Source organism: Grammomys surdaster, unplaced genomic scaffold (genome assembly GCF_004785775.1).
Source record: "Grammomys surdaster isolate TR1022 unplaced genomic scaffold, NIH_TR_1.0 126163, whole genome shotgun sequence".
Lineage (NCBI taxonomy): Eukaryota > Metazoa > Chordata > Mammalia > Rodentia > Muridae > Grammomys > Grammomys surdaster.
Genome location: NW_021620970.1, coordinates 770,944 through 789,705, shown reverse-complemented (window position 1 = coordinate 789,705; position 18,762 = coordinate 770,944). Strand labels below are relative to the sequence as shown.

Below are 18,762 nucleotides of genomic sequence, written 5' to 3'. Positions count from 1 at the left end.
CACGGAATGCTTATTGTCCAAAGGCACTGCATGTGTCTTGCCCTGCATTTTCTGGACTAGAATTTAAAATTTCACTTGAGAGCTTTGACTTTAATTCTTTGAGTATGGCATAAATGCCAAAAGGTGTCACAATACGTGATATTTATGCCCCCAAAGGACTGAACACAGATAGTGTAGGAAGTGAAACTCTGCTGCTGTAACACCCAGAAGGTTAAGAAGCCTAGGAAGTACCGGGAGCAAAGAACAGGTGACAGAGTCTTGGCGAGCATTAGCGGATGCAACTGTCATAAGTAACTCATGTAGCAAGTATATACTGTACATACTGTTCCTAACAGTCTCTCAGAAAGACTAACAACAGCTAGACATAGTCACGAGTTTCACAACAATGTCCACAGAGACATTGAAGCTCTAGAGAACACTACAGTAACACTCTCCACAATGACAACGGAATTCATATTTAGGGTTCAGCTGAGGATAGTGTCAACAAAGTACCCAACCACGTCGCAATCACATACACAAGTGTGTCCTCTGTGCAGCATGTTTCATGCATCTTATTGAACTGTATCCCGCACAGGGAATAATGTAATCTATTGATGATGTATTTCTTTTTAATCAGTTCTGAGGAAATTGAGAAAAACCCACTCTGAACAAAAAGTATGCACTTTGTACCCCAGTTCATAGTAACGTATCATCTGACCGAGTTATGTTCTTGCTCTGTTCTTATAATACTCCTATACAGCAGAAAACATTCTTTCTAGCCATATGTCCATATGAGAGGGATGACAAGTGTTTAGGAAAACCATTCCAGAGAGATGGGATATTGGCACAGAGCTTAAAGACTTAAACAAAGGAGTTCATTGCGTTGACAGGAGAAGGGGCCTCTGAGCTCTCATTTCCCTCTGCTGGCTCTTTGTCTTTCTTACCACTGTATTGTCCAATAAAGGAGCCATCCTCGTTGAACTGGCCATTCACCCCCTCTCCATAGTCAACCAGGCTATCATCACTATCTTCTTTTTTCACAGTCCTGTCTGAAGGTGTTCGACTTCCTTTTTTCAAAGGTTTGTGATCTTCTGCATCACTAGGAGGGAATAAAAATTTTGGTCAGCCCGGCATTTAGGTAGAGTGCCTTGTTTTTTTGCAGATCATGCATGCAAATTATGAAAAAGCGTATGGAAGCCTGAGCTCCTGCAGGCAAATTTGACTGCCAGGTGGGCTCCAGTGACTAGGGTGGTGCTGGAATGGAAGTCAGGCGCAGAAGTGGTTGGATCATGTCTGCAAGAGAGCAGGTGGCTTTCTGATTGCGCATGCTAATTTAGATGAAAGAGTCTGATGCTAGATTGGAAGGCAATCTGGGAACAATGAAAAGCATTATTGGGGCATGGCGGGGGCTGTTTCAATTCAAAGGAGCAGTACGGAGCTCAGGACAGTTGGGAGTTAGTGTGTTAAACTGTAGAACTTCTCTGATTCCTTGGATGTGAATGGAACATGTTTTTGGTTACATGTGATATATGGATTGTTTTTCCTGAGGCAGTAGGAGGAGCAAATTCTTGCAGTTCAAATAATTTTGTTACTGAATGCAGGCCAGATTTGTGAACTTCTGCCTTACCTTTCAAAAGACCTAGAAATCCATTAAAAGGAGGCAGAGGAAACAAATGAGAACAGCCTAAGAAGAAAAGCACAGTCCTTACACTGAGAGGTCACACTATTATTATTTTTTTTCCTGAAGAATTTTTGGTCAATGGGTAAAAAAATATTAATTCAGAAAGAGAAACACTTCAACTCCAAAGCACTATATTTGAACCGTAAATGACATGCCTGCAAACCCTAAAGGGTGTGAGTGCTTCCAAACTCACAGAAGTAAATATTTCCTGTTTCTCACTTCTCCTATGTGCTATACCCACACTGAGGGGGTCCACAGCATGTACTTTAGCAGAACATTAGAGGAGTCTATTATTACTTTGCTTATTTTTCTGTTGAACCCGTAAGCACAACTTATGGAAATCAAAGAGTTTGTAAGAATATCCTCTAATATGGTCAGGGGTGTCATTGAATTTAGTGTCATCTACAAGCATGGGCCCAGTGGCTGACTCCATAACAGGTAACTTTGGAGGGGAGAAATAGTGAAAAAAATATTTAGCAGAAACAACCTCAGGTGAGATAGGAATGATATACAATACTGAGCACAAAGCATTGGTATACTTGATGTGACAAAGAGGTCACCCTAAGTGCAATGTTAATTTAACAACAGTGGACACTAAGATCACTGTTAACAATATTGGGTTTTTTTTTTCTAGTCAAGCCACAAAGATTAAAAGAAAAATAAGTCTGTCTCCTTCGTTTATACATTCCACCAGAGGTTTCTTATTTTTCTTTCTAAGAAGAATGTCAAAACTTGCATGTGCTATCACAATGACCTGTTCTGATAGCATACAAGTACACACTGCAATCTGAGCAGAACTTTGTGAAATCACAGATCATTGAGGTGGCCTGTTTGGGGTGGGGACATTTCAGAGAACATAACTCCCACAAAACCCAGCTTATTATAAAAGCAGCTTACACGACATCTTTAAAACCTAGCTGTAAACTTCCATACTTTGCTTGAATACCTCTGCATATGCTCCTGAAGAAGTCAATTATAAGCATACATTTTGTCACCTGAGTTCCACCTATTACATCATAGGATGGATCCATCATGTCATGTATTCGATTTAGTCTTCCCCTCATCTAATGTTTAGTGAGTGCCTGCTCTAAGGTTGATGTCAATCTAGGTGCTGGGGATATAACAACAGGCAACACACACTAAAATGTCAACCTCATATCCAGTAGGGTAAAATGCAGTTTACAATCAGTATGCTAAAGAAAATTAGTTATGTCAAGTGATCAGTACTTGCATAAAGAGGACAGAAGGAGCTAGAAGAGAGGGTGGAGGGTTGATATAAGCTATCCAGAAAGGGTGTGCTTAAAAGTAGCATCTGATCAAGTATCTAAAGCAAAATAGGCATGAGGATGACTGGGAACAAGAGCAATGATGGCAAAAAGCAACAAGCAGTACAAGCGCTCCAAGACAGGAGCAAGCTTGAAATGTTCTAGAAACAGCCAGGCGCTTGCTGTGTCTGGAATGGAAGGAATGAATAAGAAAGAGAGTAATTGGAGTAGCGATGGTAGGCCGGGGATCCATGGCTACAGAAGAGCCTTTGTTTAAGAGATAGACGCTCTGGCAGTATTTCCACAGGTGAATACTGTGGCCTGACTGACATTACCCTAAAAGCACAGCTCTGCTAACAAGCGTTGATGCAGCCTGCCCTCAAGAGCAGGGATTGGTAAACCCTGGCAAACTTGAGCCACACCTATTTATGATTTATTTATTGCTTATGGCTCCTTTGCTGCTGCAGCAGTAGAATTGCAGAGTTCTGGTTAAGACTGTGGGCTGCACAGTCTAAAACATTTTCCAGGGGCTCTTTACAAGTACAATACTCTACACTAAACTTAGACGATTACTTCCGCCACGCAGGAGAGAGAGATGGCTGTGGTTTGGACCGGGATGGAATGTTGAAGAAGTTTATACAAAATGCTCAGATTATAGCCATATTTTTGCAAGTAGAGCAAAAAGGACTTCCTGATGGGTTGGTTAGGGAGCAACATGGAAGGCTATGGGGTTAGGATGTCTCCTATAAATAAAACACTTGCCATTACTCCTTTTCACTGAGCAGAAGATCATGTTCTGATGAAGATTTGAGGTTTGGTTTGGGCATGTTAAAGTTTGTAAATGTCAGAAGCACAACTTCTGTAATAATGTTATAAGATTTTTACATGAAAAATAAAGAAAAAATGCCACAAGAAGGTAAAGCTATAGGCTGATACAACTCATGAACATAAGCAAAGAGACTGGACTCATAGCAAGCCAAATGCAGCCAGCAACTAAAGACATAATATAGTATACCCAAGTTGGGTCAACTCAAAGAATGCAAGTTTGATTTAATATGAAAATACAGTTCATAAGATTTACCACTTGTACACTTGTAGAAAGAAAAAAAACTATGATCATGATAATAGACTCAGAAAGAAGCATATGATAGAATTCAACACGATTCATGAGGAAAACTTTAATTTGCTAGAACAGGGACGTGTTTGCATTAATTGGGTTAAGGATGCCTACATGGAAACTACAGTGAACAGAATTTTTGATGGAACTGTTCTGTTTAGAATCAGAAAGAATGGTAAGGGTCACTGTTATCTCTTCTTCCTCTTATCACTCTTCCTTTTGCTCATCCTCTCCCTCTCCTTCCGTGCTTTTGCAGACAGTTTGTGTAGCCCTGGCTTGCCTAACACTCTCTTTCTATGTAGCTGAGGGTGACCTTAAATCCCTCATCTCCCTGTCTTTGCTTCCCAAGTGCTAGGAGTATAGACATGAGCTACTATACTTGACATGTTCAACACGAGTAATGAAAACTGCCTAGGAATATTAAGCAATGTGATGAGAAGAATATATGATACTTTTCACAGATTCATCAAATTGCTGCTATTTCTCTGTATTCTTCACTAGACTATAAACTCCAAATGGGGGACTAAATTCTATTGTAGGTAATATTCCTAAAGTCTGGAATACAGGAGGCACTCAATAAACATATGTTGGGTAAATTCTAAAAATAGTTCAGAAATGTTTTAAATTTTTAACAGTACAATTTTTCATTTTTTTCTTAATTTTATAATGATAGACAAAGCCTTGACTTGTATTCTTTTTGTCTTTTGTATTGAGAATACATTTTAAGGAGTTCATTCGTTTCTTTCTCAGCAGTGCTTGGTCTAAAACCATAAAATGGTTACTAAAATAAAAATTAGAAACAGCAAATAAATTTAATAATAACATCTGATTTTTCCTGCTGCAACCATTCTACCAGGATCAAACCACACAACAGTATTATTGACATCCATGCACCCAGACCTTTTGCTGGCACACTATAAACAGTCACCATTATTTACACTGATTACAACCAGTTCATATCTGAGGGTACAATAAACCTGAAGCATGTAACAAATGCAACACAACTTTGTATCAGTCAAGCTTTGAACGAGGGATAGCAAGCTGGCAACAGGGCTGTGGCCACATGAATGACAAGATTCCCATTGCAAACTCCTCCCTGTGAGCAGCAGTAAATCAAAGCTCACATAGCACAGTCATATGGTTCACAACCTAGGCTCACTCTTGTTTTACAGAGAATGCATCTAAAGAATAAGGAAATACTTACATAGTTGGCTGCACTGTTTCTTTGATTTTTCTATATGCTAGTAAGGAGGCAGATCCTACTGTCTGTATAATTAAAGAGACAAACAAAGAAAGCTGCAGGCTTCTGAGAGAGGGTAGCTGCTTAGGGGTGGGTGTTAGAGTGAGGGTTTAGGGATATAGCATATGAAAAAAAATCAAATTTGGCCATTCTGGAAGTTCCATCCCTCTTTGCACTATGTCATTGTGTCTGGCTTGGAGCCAACAAGGTAGAATTGTTCCATCTCAGGCTGGCAAATGTGCAAATCACAAATGGAATGAATTTACATTTCCACAATAGTCCTAATTGTGTGTCGGTGTGAGATCAGAATTATAGTTCATTTTCAGAATGCAGGAGACTAAGAATCATTAAGTAATATAGAGCCCAAAGCTTCTAGAAGGTGCAAAGTAGAGAAAGGACCCCGGTGATTTACAGAATAACACTCAGATGTACCATTAAAATAACAACAACAAAAATCTCTGTAAATAGTTGGAACCGTTTTCATATCATTATGACTCTCATATTGAAAAGTCCTAAAGGGAAAGAACCAAAGCGAATAATCCTGAGGAAGTGTCTGCAAGCGTAAAAACAAGGTCACATCAACAATAATAATGTCCAAGAATTTAGGAGATGTGATCTCACAGGAAGGATCACCCTCACCAACTTTAAATTTCACTGAAATCACACCACTGAGATGTGCTGCTAGTTGAAGACACCCATCAGAACCTTATTTCCTTTGGCCCCTCCAGGATCAATGTCATTACATGTGTGACAAGTATTTTTGTCTTTGTGCCAATTGGGCTTATATTCAATAGGCCCAAATGAAAAGTCTCTCTATCCTGAGAAACTTTGGCAAAAGCCAAAGACAGCCATCTGAAAACGCTTCACAGGCACAGCAAACGCATGAATTAACGCCGAGGCGAAGACATGTGAGCCAGCAGACGGAAAGCAAATAGTGGGTATGAAGAGAAGAGCCAGGCACTTGCTATGTACTGCTCTGAAAATAGAATCATACTGCTAGTTGTTGGGTCACTCAGTGAGCACAGAACTAGGAAAAAAACCTCCAAAGATGTTCTGATGCTTGAAAAACTGTCTTGATGAAAATTGAGACCTATATAAATTAAGCACCATAAAGGAATCAGAGCTAACGGCTGAGTTGGAAAAAAAACAGATGAATAGCCTCTTGATTCCAAGCGAATTCATATAACCCAACCTTAAATTGAATCAAGGTTTAGTGCTTTTAGAATAGTTAACCCAAGTCACATTATCCTGGGTCTCAGCTCCACAATGATATAATAGCAAACTGACATTTTGAGGGCCTGGAGGAGAGCAGTACATTGCCATATATGTTTAAGCATGATAAGAAGATGAACCCATCACAATGTGGAGAATGTATGAAATGCAATGGTTTATTTCTAACTCATGCAACTCTATATTTTCCAGGCTATATCGAAGATGTGACTTCATATCAATAAACAAGGGAGTGGTGCATAATCCTGTATGAGGTCATTGTCACAAGAACTTTACAAGGATGTCCTTTAATTAGTATCAGCTCACCTGTGTACGGGAGAAACAGGTAGAAAAGTGAGTTATACCAGCAAATGTTTCTAGTCCTTCAGGATGAGATGCAGCTGCTCAGGGCTGCCTTCATGTGCTGTGGGAAACTGCTCACAGTGGGTGGTGCTGCCTAAGGTAGTCAAATACTTCCAGGTCCAGAACCAATGTCTGACATCAAGATAACCCTCACAAGACATCGTTGTGGTGTCATGAGAGCTTTCTAAAACCACATCTTTTTCTCTTGAAGAGGGGATGAGCTTAGGTGTGGAGACACTGGAAGCCAGACCCGCTCGCATCTGCATGGATGCAGCTATGAAGACTTGTGCTGAAATATATGGTTTTTCTAAATCCTTTTTATCTTTTCTATATTGGCATTGGTTGTCCCCTCATGAAACTGACATGGAAATACCAAAAATGATCTAGAGGCAGGTAGTAACTGGTGTAAATATCTAGCTACTCTAGCTACAAAGGGACCTGGACACCACAGTAGTGAGTCTTTTATTCCACCCAAAAGTATTTTCTTCTATAAATAAATAAATAAATAAATAAATAAATGACCAACATGAGTTTCATGCATATTTCCAAGATTACTAAGTTATAAAAGAAATTTTATAGAGTTATCACAGGGCACTAAATACATGACTAAACTTACAGGTTTTTTAATGATGTCTAAAGTACTAGTTCCTCTCTTTGGAAGATCTATAGCATTCAGGATATAATAGTTTCATTTAAAGTAACTTTTTAAAAGTATATAGATTATGCTAAATGTTTTTCTTAAAATGAAGTTAAATGAATAATGCATTATTGGCATTCTATGAGTTAATATGCTACACAAGTGACTGTGAAAGTTCTTAATAATTAATAGCTTCTAAAACAACGTATTCTTAATTTTTCACTAAAAGTCAGGGGAACAGGTATTGAAATAGCATTTTATAAATCTGAGATAAAAAAATTCTCTGGGTTGAGCATGTAGTTCAGTAGTAGCATGCATGCCTAGGTTTTACAAAGTTCTGAGTTTGGTCCCCAGCACACACACACACCCCCAATAGTCATGGTGGCTCATGACTGTGAGGTGGGAGATTATGAATTTGGAGTCAGCCTAGCTTATGTAATGAGTCTTAGGCCAGCTTGAACTACATAATGAGATTCAATCGCAAAAATAAAACCAAAACAGAGAGAGCAGTCTTTCTAAGCCTGGTTTTCTAAACATACATTTTGCTCACTCTGTAGGCTCTGCAGGGCCCTTGTATTCCTCACTACAACACAATGAAATGGCTAGGTTGAACATCACACCTTGTGCCTCTGGAAAAGATAACAGAATGGAAGATATTCTGACTCAAAACCTAGGACTACAATGGATTTTTTTTTTTGATGAGGTTTCTTATTTTTGAATGGAATATTTTTACTGAGAATGTTTTAATCAAGAAAGATGGATATATTTTGAGTTGGGTGTGTTTCTAAAGTAATAACTGCCAGGCAGGGCCCACTGCTCACTCAGTCTGTCCTTGGAATCTATTGAGTGTCTGAGGGTAGTGTTCAGTGGAGCAGGAAAGGCATGGCTGGAAGGAACAAGGGCTCACCTGTATTCTCCAAATGTTCCATCATCTTCCTTCATGGGTTGGATTTCAGGGTCTGCATGAGCATCCTCCTTTTCTTTAACTGAAAAGTTTGAAGTGACATTATTATCCATTGACCCTGAACTTCCTTGTTGAAAGTTTGCAGGGATGGGCTGAGACACGGCAGAGCATAGATAATCTTTACACAAGTAGATACTGGGCAAGCATGTATCTAATGTGGTTATGAATATGCTTTGATATTTATTAGACCAATATTTTTCAATACATTGAGCTACTTCTTTATCTTCCTTGATCAGTGTATGATTTTTAAGTTCCTCAATTACATTTTTTTTTTGCTTTTCAATCTATGTATTAGTGTACTGATGATAGCAAATCATTTTTGTAAATGTTTTCTTTTGCAGTGTCTTTAAAAAGATTCTTTGATGTTTTTAATCAAAGGATAAATTGTCAGGTAAAGAAGATACAAATTCATCCATTATACAGGGATACAAATTCATCAACCATACAGGGGCCGTAATGTAATGACACACAGATTCTTGTATTCCCTCCAGAAAATTGTACATGCTGCCCTCTGCTTCTCCTCCTATAAACTGGTTTTCGGTGCTATTTCAGTGCTCACAACTTTTTCGTAGTCTAAGGAAGCAGCTTTTCTTAAAGAACCGAGTGACATATTTCTCCACATACCCTATAATCCATGACAGTCCATATGATATAAAGAGGAGTCAAAATGGTTTGATCTGGAAATTTAAAAGGATGCCTCTAAGAAGATCCTGTTCATACTTATACATCCATTATTCTTTTTACGCTTAGCAGCTAATTCTGCAGTACTAGAAAGCACGGGAGTCCCTCTTACCTGGATATTTACCACCCTTGTTTCGTCTGATGAAGCAAACGATCAGCAAAATTAAGATGAGGAGGGCAACGGCGCACATCAGACCTATGAACCAGCCTTGCGTCGCAATATCCACTTGCCGGCTTGCCATTGCTACAAGACAAATCAGTAGATTCCGTGGGAATAGGTTAGCGTCAAAATGAGACCTGTGTTGGTCTCTTCGTTAAAAGACAATTGCCACAGTATATGAACCTTTAAGTACTTTTTACAGGATTGCAAATTGGATCTGCCAATCATCAGTGAGAAATTACATACTCAACTATGAAAAACCTTCACTGTGTAAAAACTTCAGAGAAATCTTGATGTTATAAGATTAAGTGCTAGCTACCACACCCTGATAAACACTGAGATCACATTTACTTCAAGTACACATTCAGAATAGAAATGCATTCCCAAACCAAGGAAATTCTGTTATTTTGGAAATAAAATGAATTCAAATATGATAAGAATATGAAACTGAATTTTAAAAACATCAGAATGTATACATCTAATGGAGTATTTTCCCTTCAGAAGAAACTATATTTCTTCAGTGTTTTGGAAATCTGGTTTTTTTTTTTAAATGACCTATGAAAGAAACCTAGCCACTGATGAATACCAGCATTGTTATGTTATACAACATCTGGATCTTGAATGGAAATCCTGAAAACATGAAGTCTATTGCCAAAGAACCAGCATTTGTTATTGTTTGGCCTCTATTATTCAAAGGACTGTAAAATATAGTTTGATCAATAGAATTATTATTTGGAAAAAAGGAGCAGTTTGAAGAGAAAATACTCATTTACATTAATACAGTTCTTTATGACTCCATCTAGTCTGTTGAGTAAATGAAGTGAAACTCTTTATTCAGCTACTCATCATATACAAAGCTCAAAGGAAAGTTTAGGTGAAAAAGTATCAATCACACTGGACAAAGTGCAGCATCAGTGACTATTTAGACATGCCCACAAGGGCTTGTTTAAGTAAGTTTGCAGGAATCCTTTATTATAGGGCTTTCCCTTTCTTTTTTAATCATAAGCAACATAAAACGTTTTCTTCTTCTTGCTTTCATATATATGCCTATATTGTGCTTTTAATCTAGTTTTTTTTCTGAAAGCATTACATCATAGGGTTAGATGTGCGTGATCTCTGAATTCAAAAATAAGCATGGCTATGTGTATCCCAGATTTCCTATATGCAGGGAAATAACATTTTATTGTGTCCTTTTCGCCACAGAAAATCCAGGGAGAGGATGAAATGGTTAAACATCAAGTGTGAAGTCAAATGTAAACAATGCCTGGAGATACATTTAAAAAATAAAATTGAAAGTACAAATATTTATTTTTGGAACATAAAGTGGAGGTCATTAACCTTTTCCAAACAGTCCCCTGTGACTCATTAGTTAGATAGCTTTGGAGCTGTATTGTAACCAGCCACATGGAGAATGTGTATTAGTTAGAGGGCTTTGGCACTGTACTGTAATCAGACATATGGAAAACATGTGGCCAAACTGCTCTAGCTTTCGTACACATTCCATAGTGCTGGTGCTGGTGCTGACGATGATACTGATGATAGTAATGGTGATGATGATGGTGATGATGATGATGATGATGGCAGCTAACAACATACTCCTCTATGCTAGGAAGTGTACCAAAGACAGTTAACCCTCACAACAGTTTTCTGAGGTAGGCATTATAGTAATTCCAATGTCAGAGATGATGAGAACAAGAGCTTCGCCAAGGGTTGGAAGGGACCTCTGTCTGTCTGTCTGTCTGTCTGTCTGTCTGTCTGTTTTTCCTCTCTGGCTTTGGTTAGTGAACTAATCTATTTAACTGCCTTTATATAATGTATTACTGAAAACATATCCAGAAACCAATCCACAAATGTCTGAGCATATGATAAACTTCCTTGGGGACTTTCCAGGATGGGTAAAGGGTTTGAAAATTTTATTTCATTCTTCTTAGCAACAGAGTCTTGCCAAGTTGTATATAATCTATGCATGCTTTTTTTTTCATAACTAAGTCTCCAAAAACGTGGCAAAAAAATATTTTCATGGTGCGAATCCTTCGTTTTGGTTTGCTTAATGAATTATAGCATGGTTATAAGTAGCTTTAGCATTTATATTTTTCATCCAATCAAATGAGACTGATCAGCTAAAATTTAAGATGCTCAAGTGTTGGTGCTGACACTGTCTTCTGTAAGTCAAGACTTTCAGAACTGAATTGCTTCCCAGCAATTACAATTAGGTAGCTGAAAAACTGGCTGCTCCCTGAATAGCTGACCAAAGATGTTCATGCTAACATTGAGATTTTGCTTTTATATCAAAGAAAAAAGTCTTCAGTATTTCTCCAGTCTACTATTTAAGACTAGCTAATTACAAGTGAGCTGGTATACACATACACACACATACATACATACATGCATACATACATACATACATACATACATGCATACATACATAGAGACAGACAGACAGACATGAATGAAACTTATGGGCTTTTTCCTTCTTGGATCTGAGCTTTGGAGAGTTTGACTGTAATGTGGACCCCATAAGCTTGTGTATTTGAACACTTAATACCCATCTGGTGTTGCTCTTTTGAGAGGTTGCTATATTTTTAAGAGCTGAAAGTTTGGTGAAGGAGCATGTTCAATAGAGATGGGTCCTGGAGTTTTATTGCCTAGTCCCCCCAATCCTGCATACCTGCTTCCTGCAATAGTCACTTGCCACTTCCACCACCAACCTGCCCCCATAATGAGGAATGGGACTCACAAACCACTAGCCAAAATAAATCCTCACTCTCTTAAGTTATATCATGTGAGGTCACAGAAAGAGGAAAGTAGCTAACATATATAAGTCGTTAGTTGTAAAGTGAAAGTGGATTTTCTTCTCATCTGGAATTTTGCTTGCTGTGACATAGATAACCTGTGCTGGATGGTGGGGGATCTCCAAGAACAGTGTTCTCTGGTACTCCAAATCACAGAGTGACACATGTGATTACTATTTTTGAAGCACTCACAAAGCATGAAAATTTCCTGTCCAGTTAAAACAGTTAGCTATAGTTAGAAATGGAAAGAGTGAACTTGAAGAAAGCCTAGAAAGTCAACAGAAAAGCTTTGGACCCAAGAGCAGACCGAGGTTCCTAAAATTAACAAAGCATAGAGAGAGGACACAGAGTTAAAAATTAGCCTCCCATTGAGTATTGATGTCCTAGACCTCAAAACCTTGTTCTGAGAGGGAGCCAGAGCAGCAGATTAAGGATTGACATCGAGTGCATCCTACAGTCAAAGCATTCTAGGGACAGAGCACTGGCCCCTGGGAGGAGGGGCTTTGTTATTTGGGCAATTACTAGAACTTAATCAACACTTGATCTTCTTAGTTGCCATATGGGTATGTAAAAGGTGACAATATGTGAGTCTTGCAAAATCCTCTCTCCATCACTAGCACACAGTAGTGTCCCACTCTTTCCAGCCACTCCTCTTGAATAAGACTAACACTTGCCACTGGCATGGTAAGCATCTTCCCTGAGGAAAAGATGGTTTTCCTTTTGCTTTTGTTTAAAAGAAACATCTTTGATCTTTGAAAAGGACAAACATGCTGCAATCTAATTTTGTGAGTGAATCTAATCTAATCCATCTGCAATTTAAAGAAACATGGAGTCTTTAGAAGCCCAGAAATGCACAATAAAAGTATAAATGCTAATCACATCCATCACTTCCAAGACAGCTTGTTCCCCTTGGGATCTCTGTGATTTTGTGATAAGGGCCTCTCTTTGGTAAAGAAAGGCCAGACCCCTAGTCCCAGCAGTTATGCTGGGGCAAATTCTTCAACTCTGAAGACTTGACATGTGACAGAAGTAGACAGTAACAGTGCCCACTTTAGAGGGATGTTATAAGTATGAAATGAGAAAACCACTTGCCTGTTGTAGAGTAGACTAAATGCTGTATTATTATTCTCGTTCTAATTGTATATCTACATGAGCTTTTACTATTTTGAAATTAACAATTATCAGTAACAAGCAAGTGTCTTACAGAGCTGAGTTATTTGAAACACCCCTTTTATATTTAATACCTCTTCTGGATTATATATGTAAATGGATATGAAATAGAAGGAACAGATTTTTTCTAAAAACATATTGATTTTAGCAAGTATATATTTAGATGGCCTTATTCAATAAATTATTCATCATTAACTTTGGTTTCTCTCTCTTTTTAAAACTAGCCCATGATAAGAAATGGTTTTAAAAATCATGTTTTGTTAATGAAACTACACACTTCATCTTGGCCTTAGTTTCTACAGGGGAATGTAATACTTCCTCAAGAATGTAGAATATGACTGAGCAGAAGATGAATGTATGAGCCCTAGAATGCACACTCACCAAAAGGCCCCACTTTCAGTCTAAGCAAGCAGAGATTATTCCCTTGGGAACAAATATTAATTATTAATTATTATTATTTGCATTTTAATTTGCATTCTATATGAACATTTGTCTTTCCTACAAAACTTTACTTTTACACTAATAAACTCTGAATAACATTTTCAAAACTAAAACAAAATACTCAGGCAATTTTTTTGAAATGATGTACAATATAGGGCTTATAGAATTTTGAATAACCTTAATAATACTGTATCAATCATCCAACCAAATTGCAGGGTTCTGTTGGGTTGTAGCTGATTTTGATATAAACAATTCTGATTCTCTTAAATGTAATTCTAGCCTAAAAAGAATTTCAGACATTAACTTCAATTTGATTCAGAGAAATTTTAAATGTGGAAATGATCAAAAATTGAATTATCTAAAGTAACTTAAAATTATACTTAGGTTTTTAAAAGTGGTTTGGGACAATAATGTAGTTCAAAGAGAGTTTGTCCAGTTTTGTAACTCATATAATAAAATCAGCCAAACATAATTAAAATGCAAACGTCCAACCCAACAGGGCCCCACAGTTAGACATCCATAGCCCTGCAAGCTCCGCCCGCCCCAGTCTATAACTGAGTGTCTGGTGGTTTCTACTTCTGAGCACAAACCAGAACTGATGTAGTGTGTGCCTCACCTGGTCCTGTCTCAAACACATCCTCTGAACTCACAAAACCAGAGTCCCCCTCAGCACCAACTCGAACTTTGTATGCTGTTCCTGGCATTAGACCCTTTAACCCAAAGAAGCTCCGAGAACCATTTACAATTTCTTTCCTCCATTCTTCTTTGCCTATGGAAATTTTGCAAAATAAAAACAAATAAACACACAAAAAATTTTCTTGAGTATTTCAAGGGACCAGGATTTATTTAATACTTCAATAAAGGAAACGATTTTTAAGTAAAACTAAAAAGTTTAGGGTGATCTGATGTAGCATTTCAGATTGTTACAGATCTAAGTATGACAAATAAGTCAGTTAAAATGAGGAGCTAAGTGAGAATATCCACAAAAAGAAACCTACTGGACAGTTAGCATGCACACTAATGCATATATCCCACTCTGGACACTATCCTTTTTAATACAAATACAACTTTATGTGCTCCTTGACCCATGAAATGGCTGAGTGTCTTCCATGATGTTTACACTACGTACTATTATACATTAAACAGCTTCAATGAACTACCAGAAGAATTGTTTATAAAGATTCCTAAGATGAATCTTTTGATAAATTTAAATGCCTTCAAGTATATCCAACTTATAAATTTAATATTTTTCAAATGTTAGCTTTCCTAAAAGGATAATTGTTTGCAATAATACGCATTTGATTCGTAAAGGGTTCAATATAGAGTTAGACAGTGCTTGACACTTGTGTCAACGTTCACTGGTCATTCAGCCTGTGATATGTAGCGTGCATTGCAGTGAGGAATGGAGGGGTTTTCATGAGTCACTGAAAACTCAAGCTGCCTGAAGCTTCCAGGAGACAGGGCTGAGATGTGAGCAGAGCTGACGTGGGAATACATGAAACATCAAGGCAAAATCGATGCTCCAGCACTTTTAATTTTCTTCACTTGCTTGTAAGATTTGGCTGGGTTAATTTGGGTAAAATGAATTCTTTTAATGTCAGTTTGATTTCTACTACTAGAAGTTCCAAACTGGAAATTAAAAGTTGCCTTATTTCTACTTAAAGGTGGTTCACTATGATTTTATTGAAATGAGTCAGATTCTCTTGGTAGGATCAAATTACTTTTCAACACGGTTCATAGTAAATCCTGAACATTATTCTTAGTCTCTTAAAATGTGTCCCCCAAATTGAAAGCAGGGTAATAAATCGTGTCTTACTGCCTGCTACACCATATTCAACATAAAACTTCACATGCTCTGGTCCCTCATACTCCCAACTGATATTGGCATACGTCTCAGCAGCTGCGGCAGTGACGTTGCTGATCCTGGGATTTACTGCACGGACTAAATACACAACAGAGAAACAAAACAGAACAAAACAAACAAACAATCATATAGCAGCACCATACACACTGATGGAAAAAATAAAATTATTTGAAATTATGTAAATAAGATGTTAGAATTTATTGTGAAAAAAATTTAGAATCCATGTTATCTTCACTTTTATTTAGAAAAATTCCCCCAGTTAATAAAATATAATAATCAGAAGTAGTGGTATACGGTTTTAAAGTTACAAGTTCTAGTACATGGGTTCTGTGTAACGTAAACTGCTTCCCATTAGATCCAGTCCTAGTGAACATTGCCATCTTCGTTTACTGATGGACAATGGGGATTGATGAACTCTCCTGAGAACAGAAGCTATTAGAGTGTATCAGAGACTTCCAGGTACTTTGGGTACTTTTTCATTTCATTTAGATTCTCATTGCAGGTAGTCAGAGAAAGAATACTGGGAGGAGAAAGAATACTTTCTACCTGTTTTTAGTCACAGACTAATCTGAAGAGATGAGAAACTCACGCATTAGAGGATATTGATAGGGTATCCTGGAGGAACAAGTCCAAATGCTGTGGTTGGATATGCTCTACCAAAAGTCAAGAAGAAAATAAAAAGAACAGGAACTAGCCGACCCGCTAAATCCCAGAGAATGGCAATCTTGCCTGGCGCTGGTTACACAGCATTTCCTGAAGAGTATATGACAACCTAACCAACTTTTGAAAATACAAGTTATGGAGTCTACATGATGCTTTCCATATACATATACATACAACTGATGAATACATCTAAAGTAATTAGAAGCATTATTTGAGTGCCATGGGGCTATTTCTTTCATGCTTTCCCCTATAGCATCAACTAAACATGAGAACTAGGTAAGCTAACATGGTAAGATCCTTTTGCCACCCCATAAGAATTGTATGGAATATGAGATCTGAAAGCACTGAGGAGTTTCCTCAGTCTCTGAAATTAATTCTAAAATGTTATTTAATTTAGAATTATAGCCGGGCGGTGGTGGCGCACGCCTTTAATCCCAGCACTCGGGAGGCAGAGGCAGGCGGATTTCTGAGTTCGAGGCCAGCCTGGTCTACAGAGTGAGTTCCAGGACAGCCCGGGCTATACAGAGAAACCCTGTCTCGAAAAACAAAAACAAAAAACAAAAAAAAAGAACTTATAGAATTATATATATATATATAATATAGAATATAATTTAGAGCTATATAATTTAGAATTGAACGCCATGTAATGAAGTAACCTCTCTTAGGATCAAAATGAAGTATATCAAGAAATTTGTGGGGAGAAGTGGGGTTGGTGAGGGACAGTAAACAGGTGGATATTGCACAGATGTATGATATTGTACACAAAGAAACTTAATTAATAAAGATCAATTAAATTTTAAAGGCATATTAAGGGAGTTAAAAATACATTTGACCTGTGAAATATAACTGAATACCATGTCTTTTTTGTGCTGTTTTGTGGGGTGTAAAAGGAGCAGCAGAGAGCAGAGTGATTACTGAATTTCACAGAAACAATTTTAGTTTTCCCAGATTTTCTTCTTACGTAAACAAGAGCAAGAATATAATCAACACGCAATATTACATGAGTACAGGTATGAACTATCCAGCTGAAACCTAGACCATTCCAATAAATTTCTTTTTAAAATTCTAGAATCTAGTTTTGGGACTTAGATGGTAAAGTGCTTGTCTGGTATGCATGAAGCCTCGGTTTGACCCCAGCAGTGTATAACACCAGGTACGGTGGAACCCTCCTGCTAGCCCAGAACTCAGAGGTAGAAGAAGGAGTGTGGGAAGTCCAAGATCTTCCTCAGTTACATAGCACACTCTAGGCCATGCTAGAATACAAGGGAGCCTAGAATACATGAGAACGTGTCTTAAAATTTTACTGTGACATCATAAAACTAGAGAATTTAGTGTTGGAATAACTATAGAAGTTTCCAGAAAGCAGAACCATAGCAAAATAATTTTAGCCAAGTAGCATGTAACTTTTTAAAAGTTAAATTTTTTAACAATTTATTTACATGTCTTTGTCTCTGTCTCTGTCTCTGTCTCTCTCTCTCTCTCTCTGTGTGAGTGTGTGTGTGTGTCTATGTGTGTGTGTGTGTTGTGCACAATATGGTACACGTGTAAAGGTTCGAGAACAAGTTATGAAAATTGGTTGTCTCTTTCTACCATGCAGGCTCTGGGTATTGAACTCAGGTCATCAGCTTGGTAGCAAGTACATTTACCTGACAAGTCATCTAAACAGTAGTGTCTCAGAACATTCTTTTCTGTTATTTCCTAATGTTGCACTGGATTGTTTTTGACACTTCATTTTTATTTCCATATTTTCTGAAATTAAATTCATGTCCTAAAGATATGCCAGTCGTCTTGTGTTCACTGAGTCCGTCTTTGTGAATCAAGACAGGGAAATGAAGGAAGCGTCCACTGACAGGTCAGCAGATAGTGACAGCTGGCAGATATGTGAAGGAACGCTGCTCAGCCTTACAAAAGAAGACAGCCCTGTTCACAACATAGCAAACCCATAGGGCATTATGCTATGTGAAGTAAACCAGACACAGAAAGAAAAGTCTAATTATATATGGAATCTAATGCAGTCAAACAGAAATACATGGCAGAAAGTTCACTGTTGGAAGCTAGAGTTACGTAAACAAACTGGAAGATGTTGGTCAAAGAGTACAGAGTTCTAATTTCAAGACAAATGTATTCTAAATAGCTAATGTATTCCCAGCTGTATTAAGTGTCTTTACTGAAAACAGGAAATTAGTAAGGAACTGATTTCTTAAGGGTTCCTCGACACCAGCTTTCTCTTCCATGTACCCATGTAAGAGCGAGGTTTCTTCAGGTTATACTGTTTGGTCGGTTTTACAATTGGGAATTCTAATCTTTTTGTTAGCTGCCCCTTGTTCCACATTCTTCCTCACTGAGCACCTGGCATCCCAACTAGTCAACAAGGGGCTTTCAGTGCTGTCTCTGATCTTGGCTTCCCCAAGGGTCTCCCTGCCTACCCCTCTCTGTAAACATCCACCAATGTTAACAGTAACCTACATATTACATTCCTGTTCAAAACTCAAGGACTCGCCTATGACTACAGATTTGTGTGGCTGCTAAGAACTAT

At 37.9% G+C, this 18,762-nt stretch overlaps 1 protein-coding gene across 7 annotated transcripts in view; it reads right to left on the bottom strand.

Annotated features, from left to right (window-relative positions):
- Positions 1-840: 840 nt before the first annotated feature.
- Nrcam (neuronal cell adhesion molecule) overlaps positions 841-18,762 on the bottom strand; it is a 63,443-nt gene continuing 45,521 nt past the window's right edge. For 5 of the 7 annotated variants that reach the window (XM_028757457.1, XM_028757459.1, XM_028757460.1 and 2 more), the window contains 3 exons: positions 9,249-9,380; positions 8,399-8,477; positions 841-1,078 (listed from right to left, as the gene is read on the bottom strand). In XM_028757457.1, the coding sequence (XP_028613290.1) occupies positions 841-1,078; positions 8,399-8,477; positions 9,249-9,380 (449 nt within the window). Of the gene's footprint in view, positions 1,079-8,398; positions 8,478-9,248; positions 9,381-14,315; positions 14,469-15,515; positions 15,642-18,762 lie in introns of all 7 variants that reach the window. The other 2 variants (XM_028757454.1, XM_028757455.1) reach the window with 2 other exon arrangements.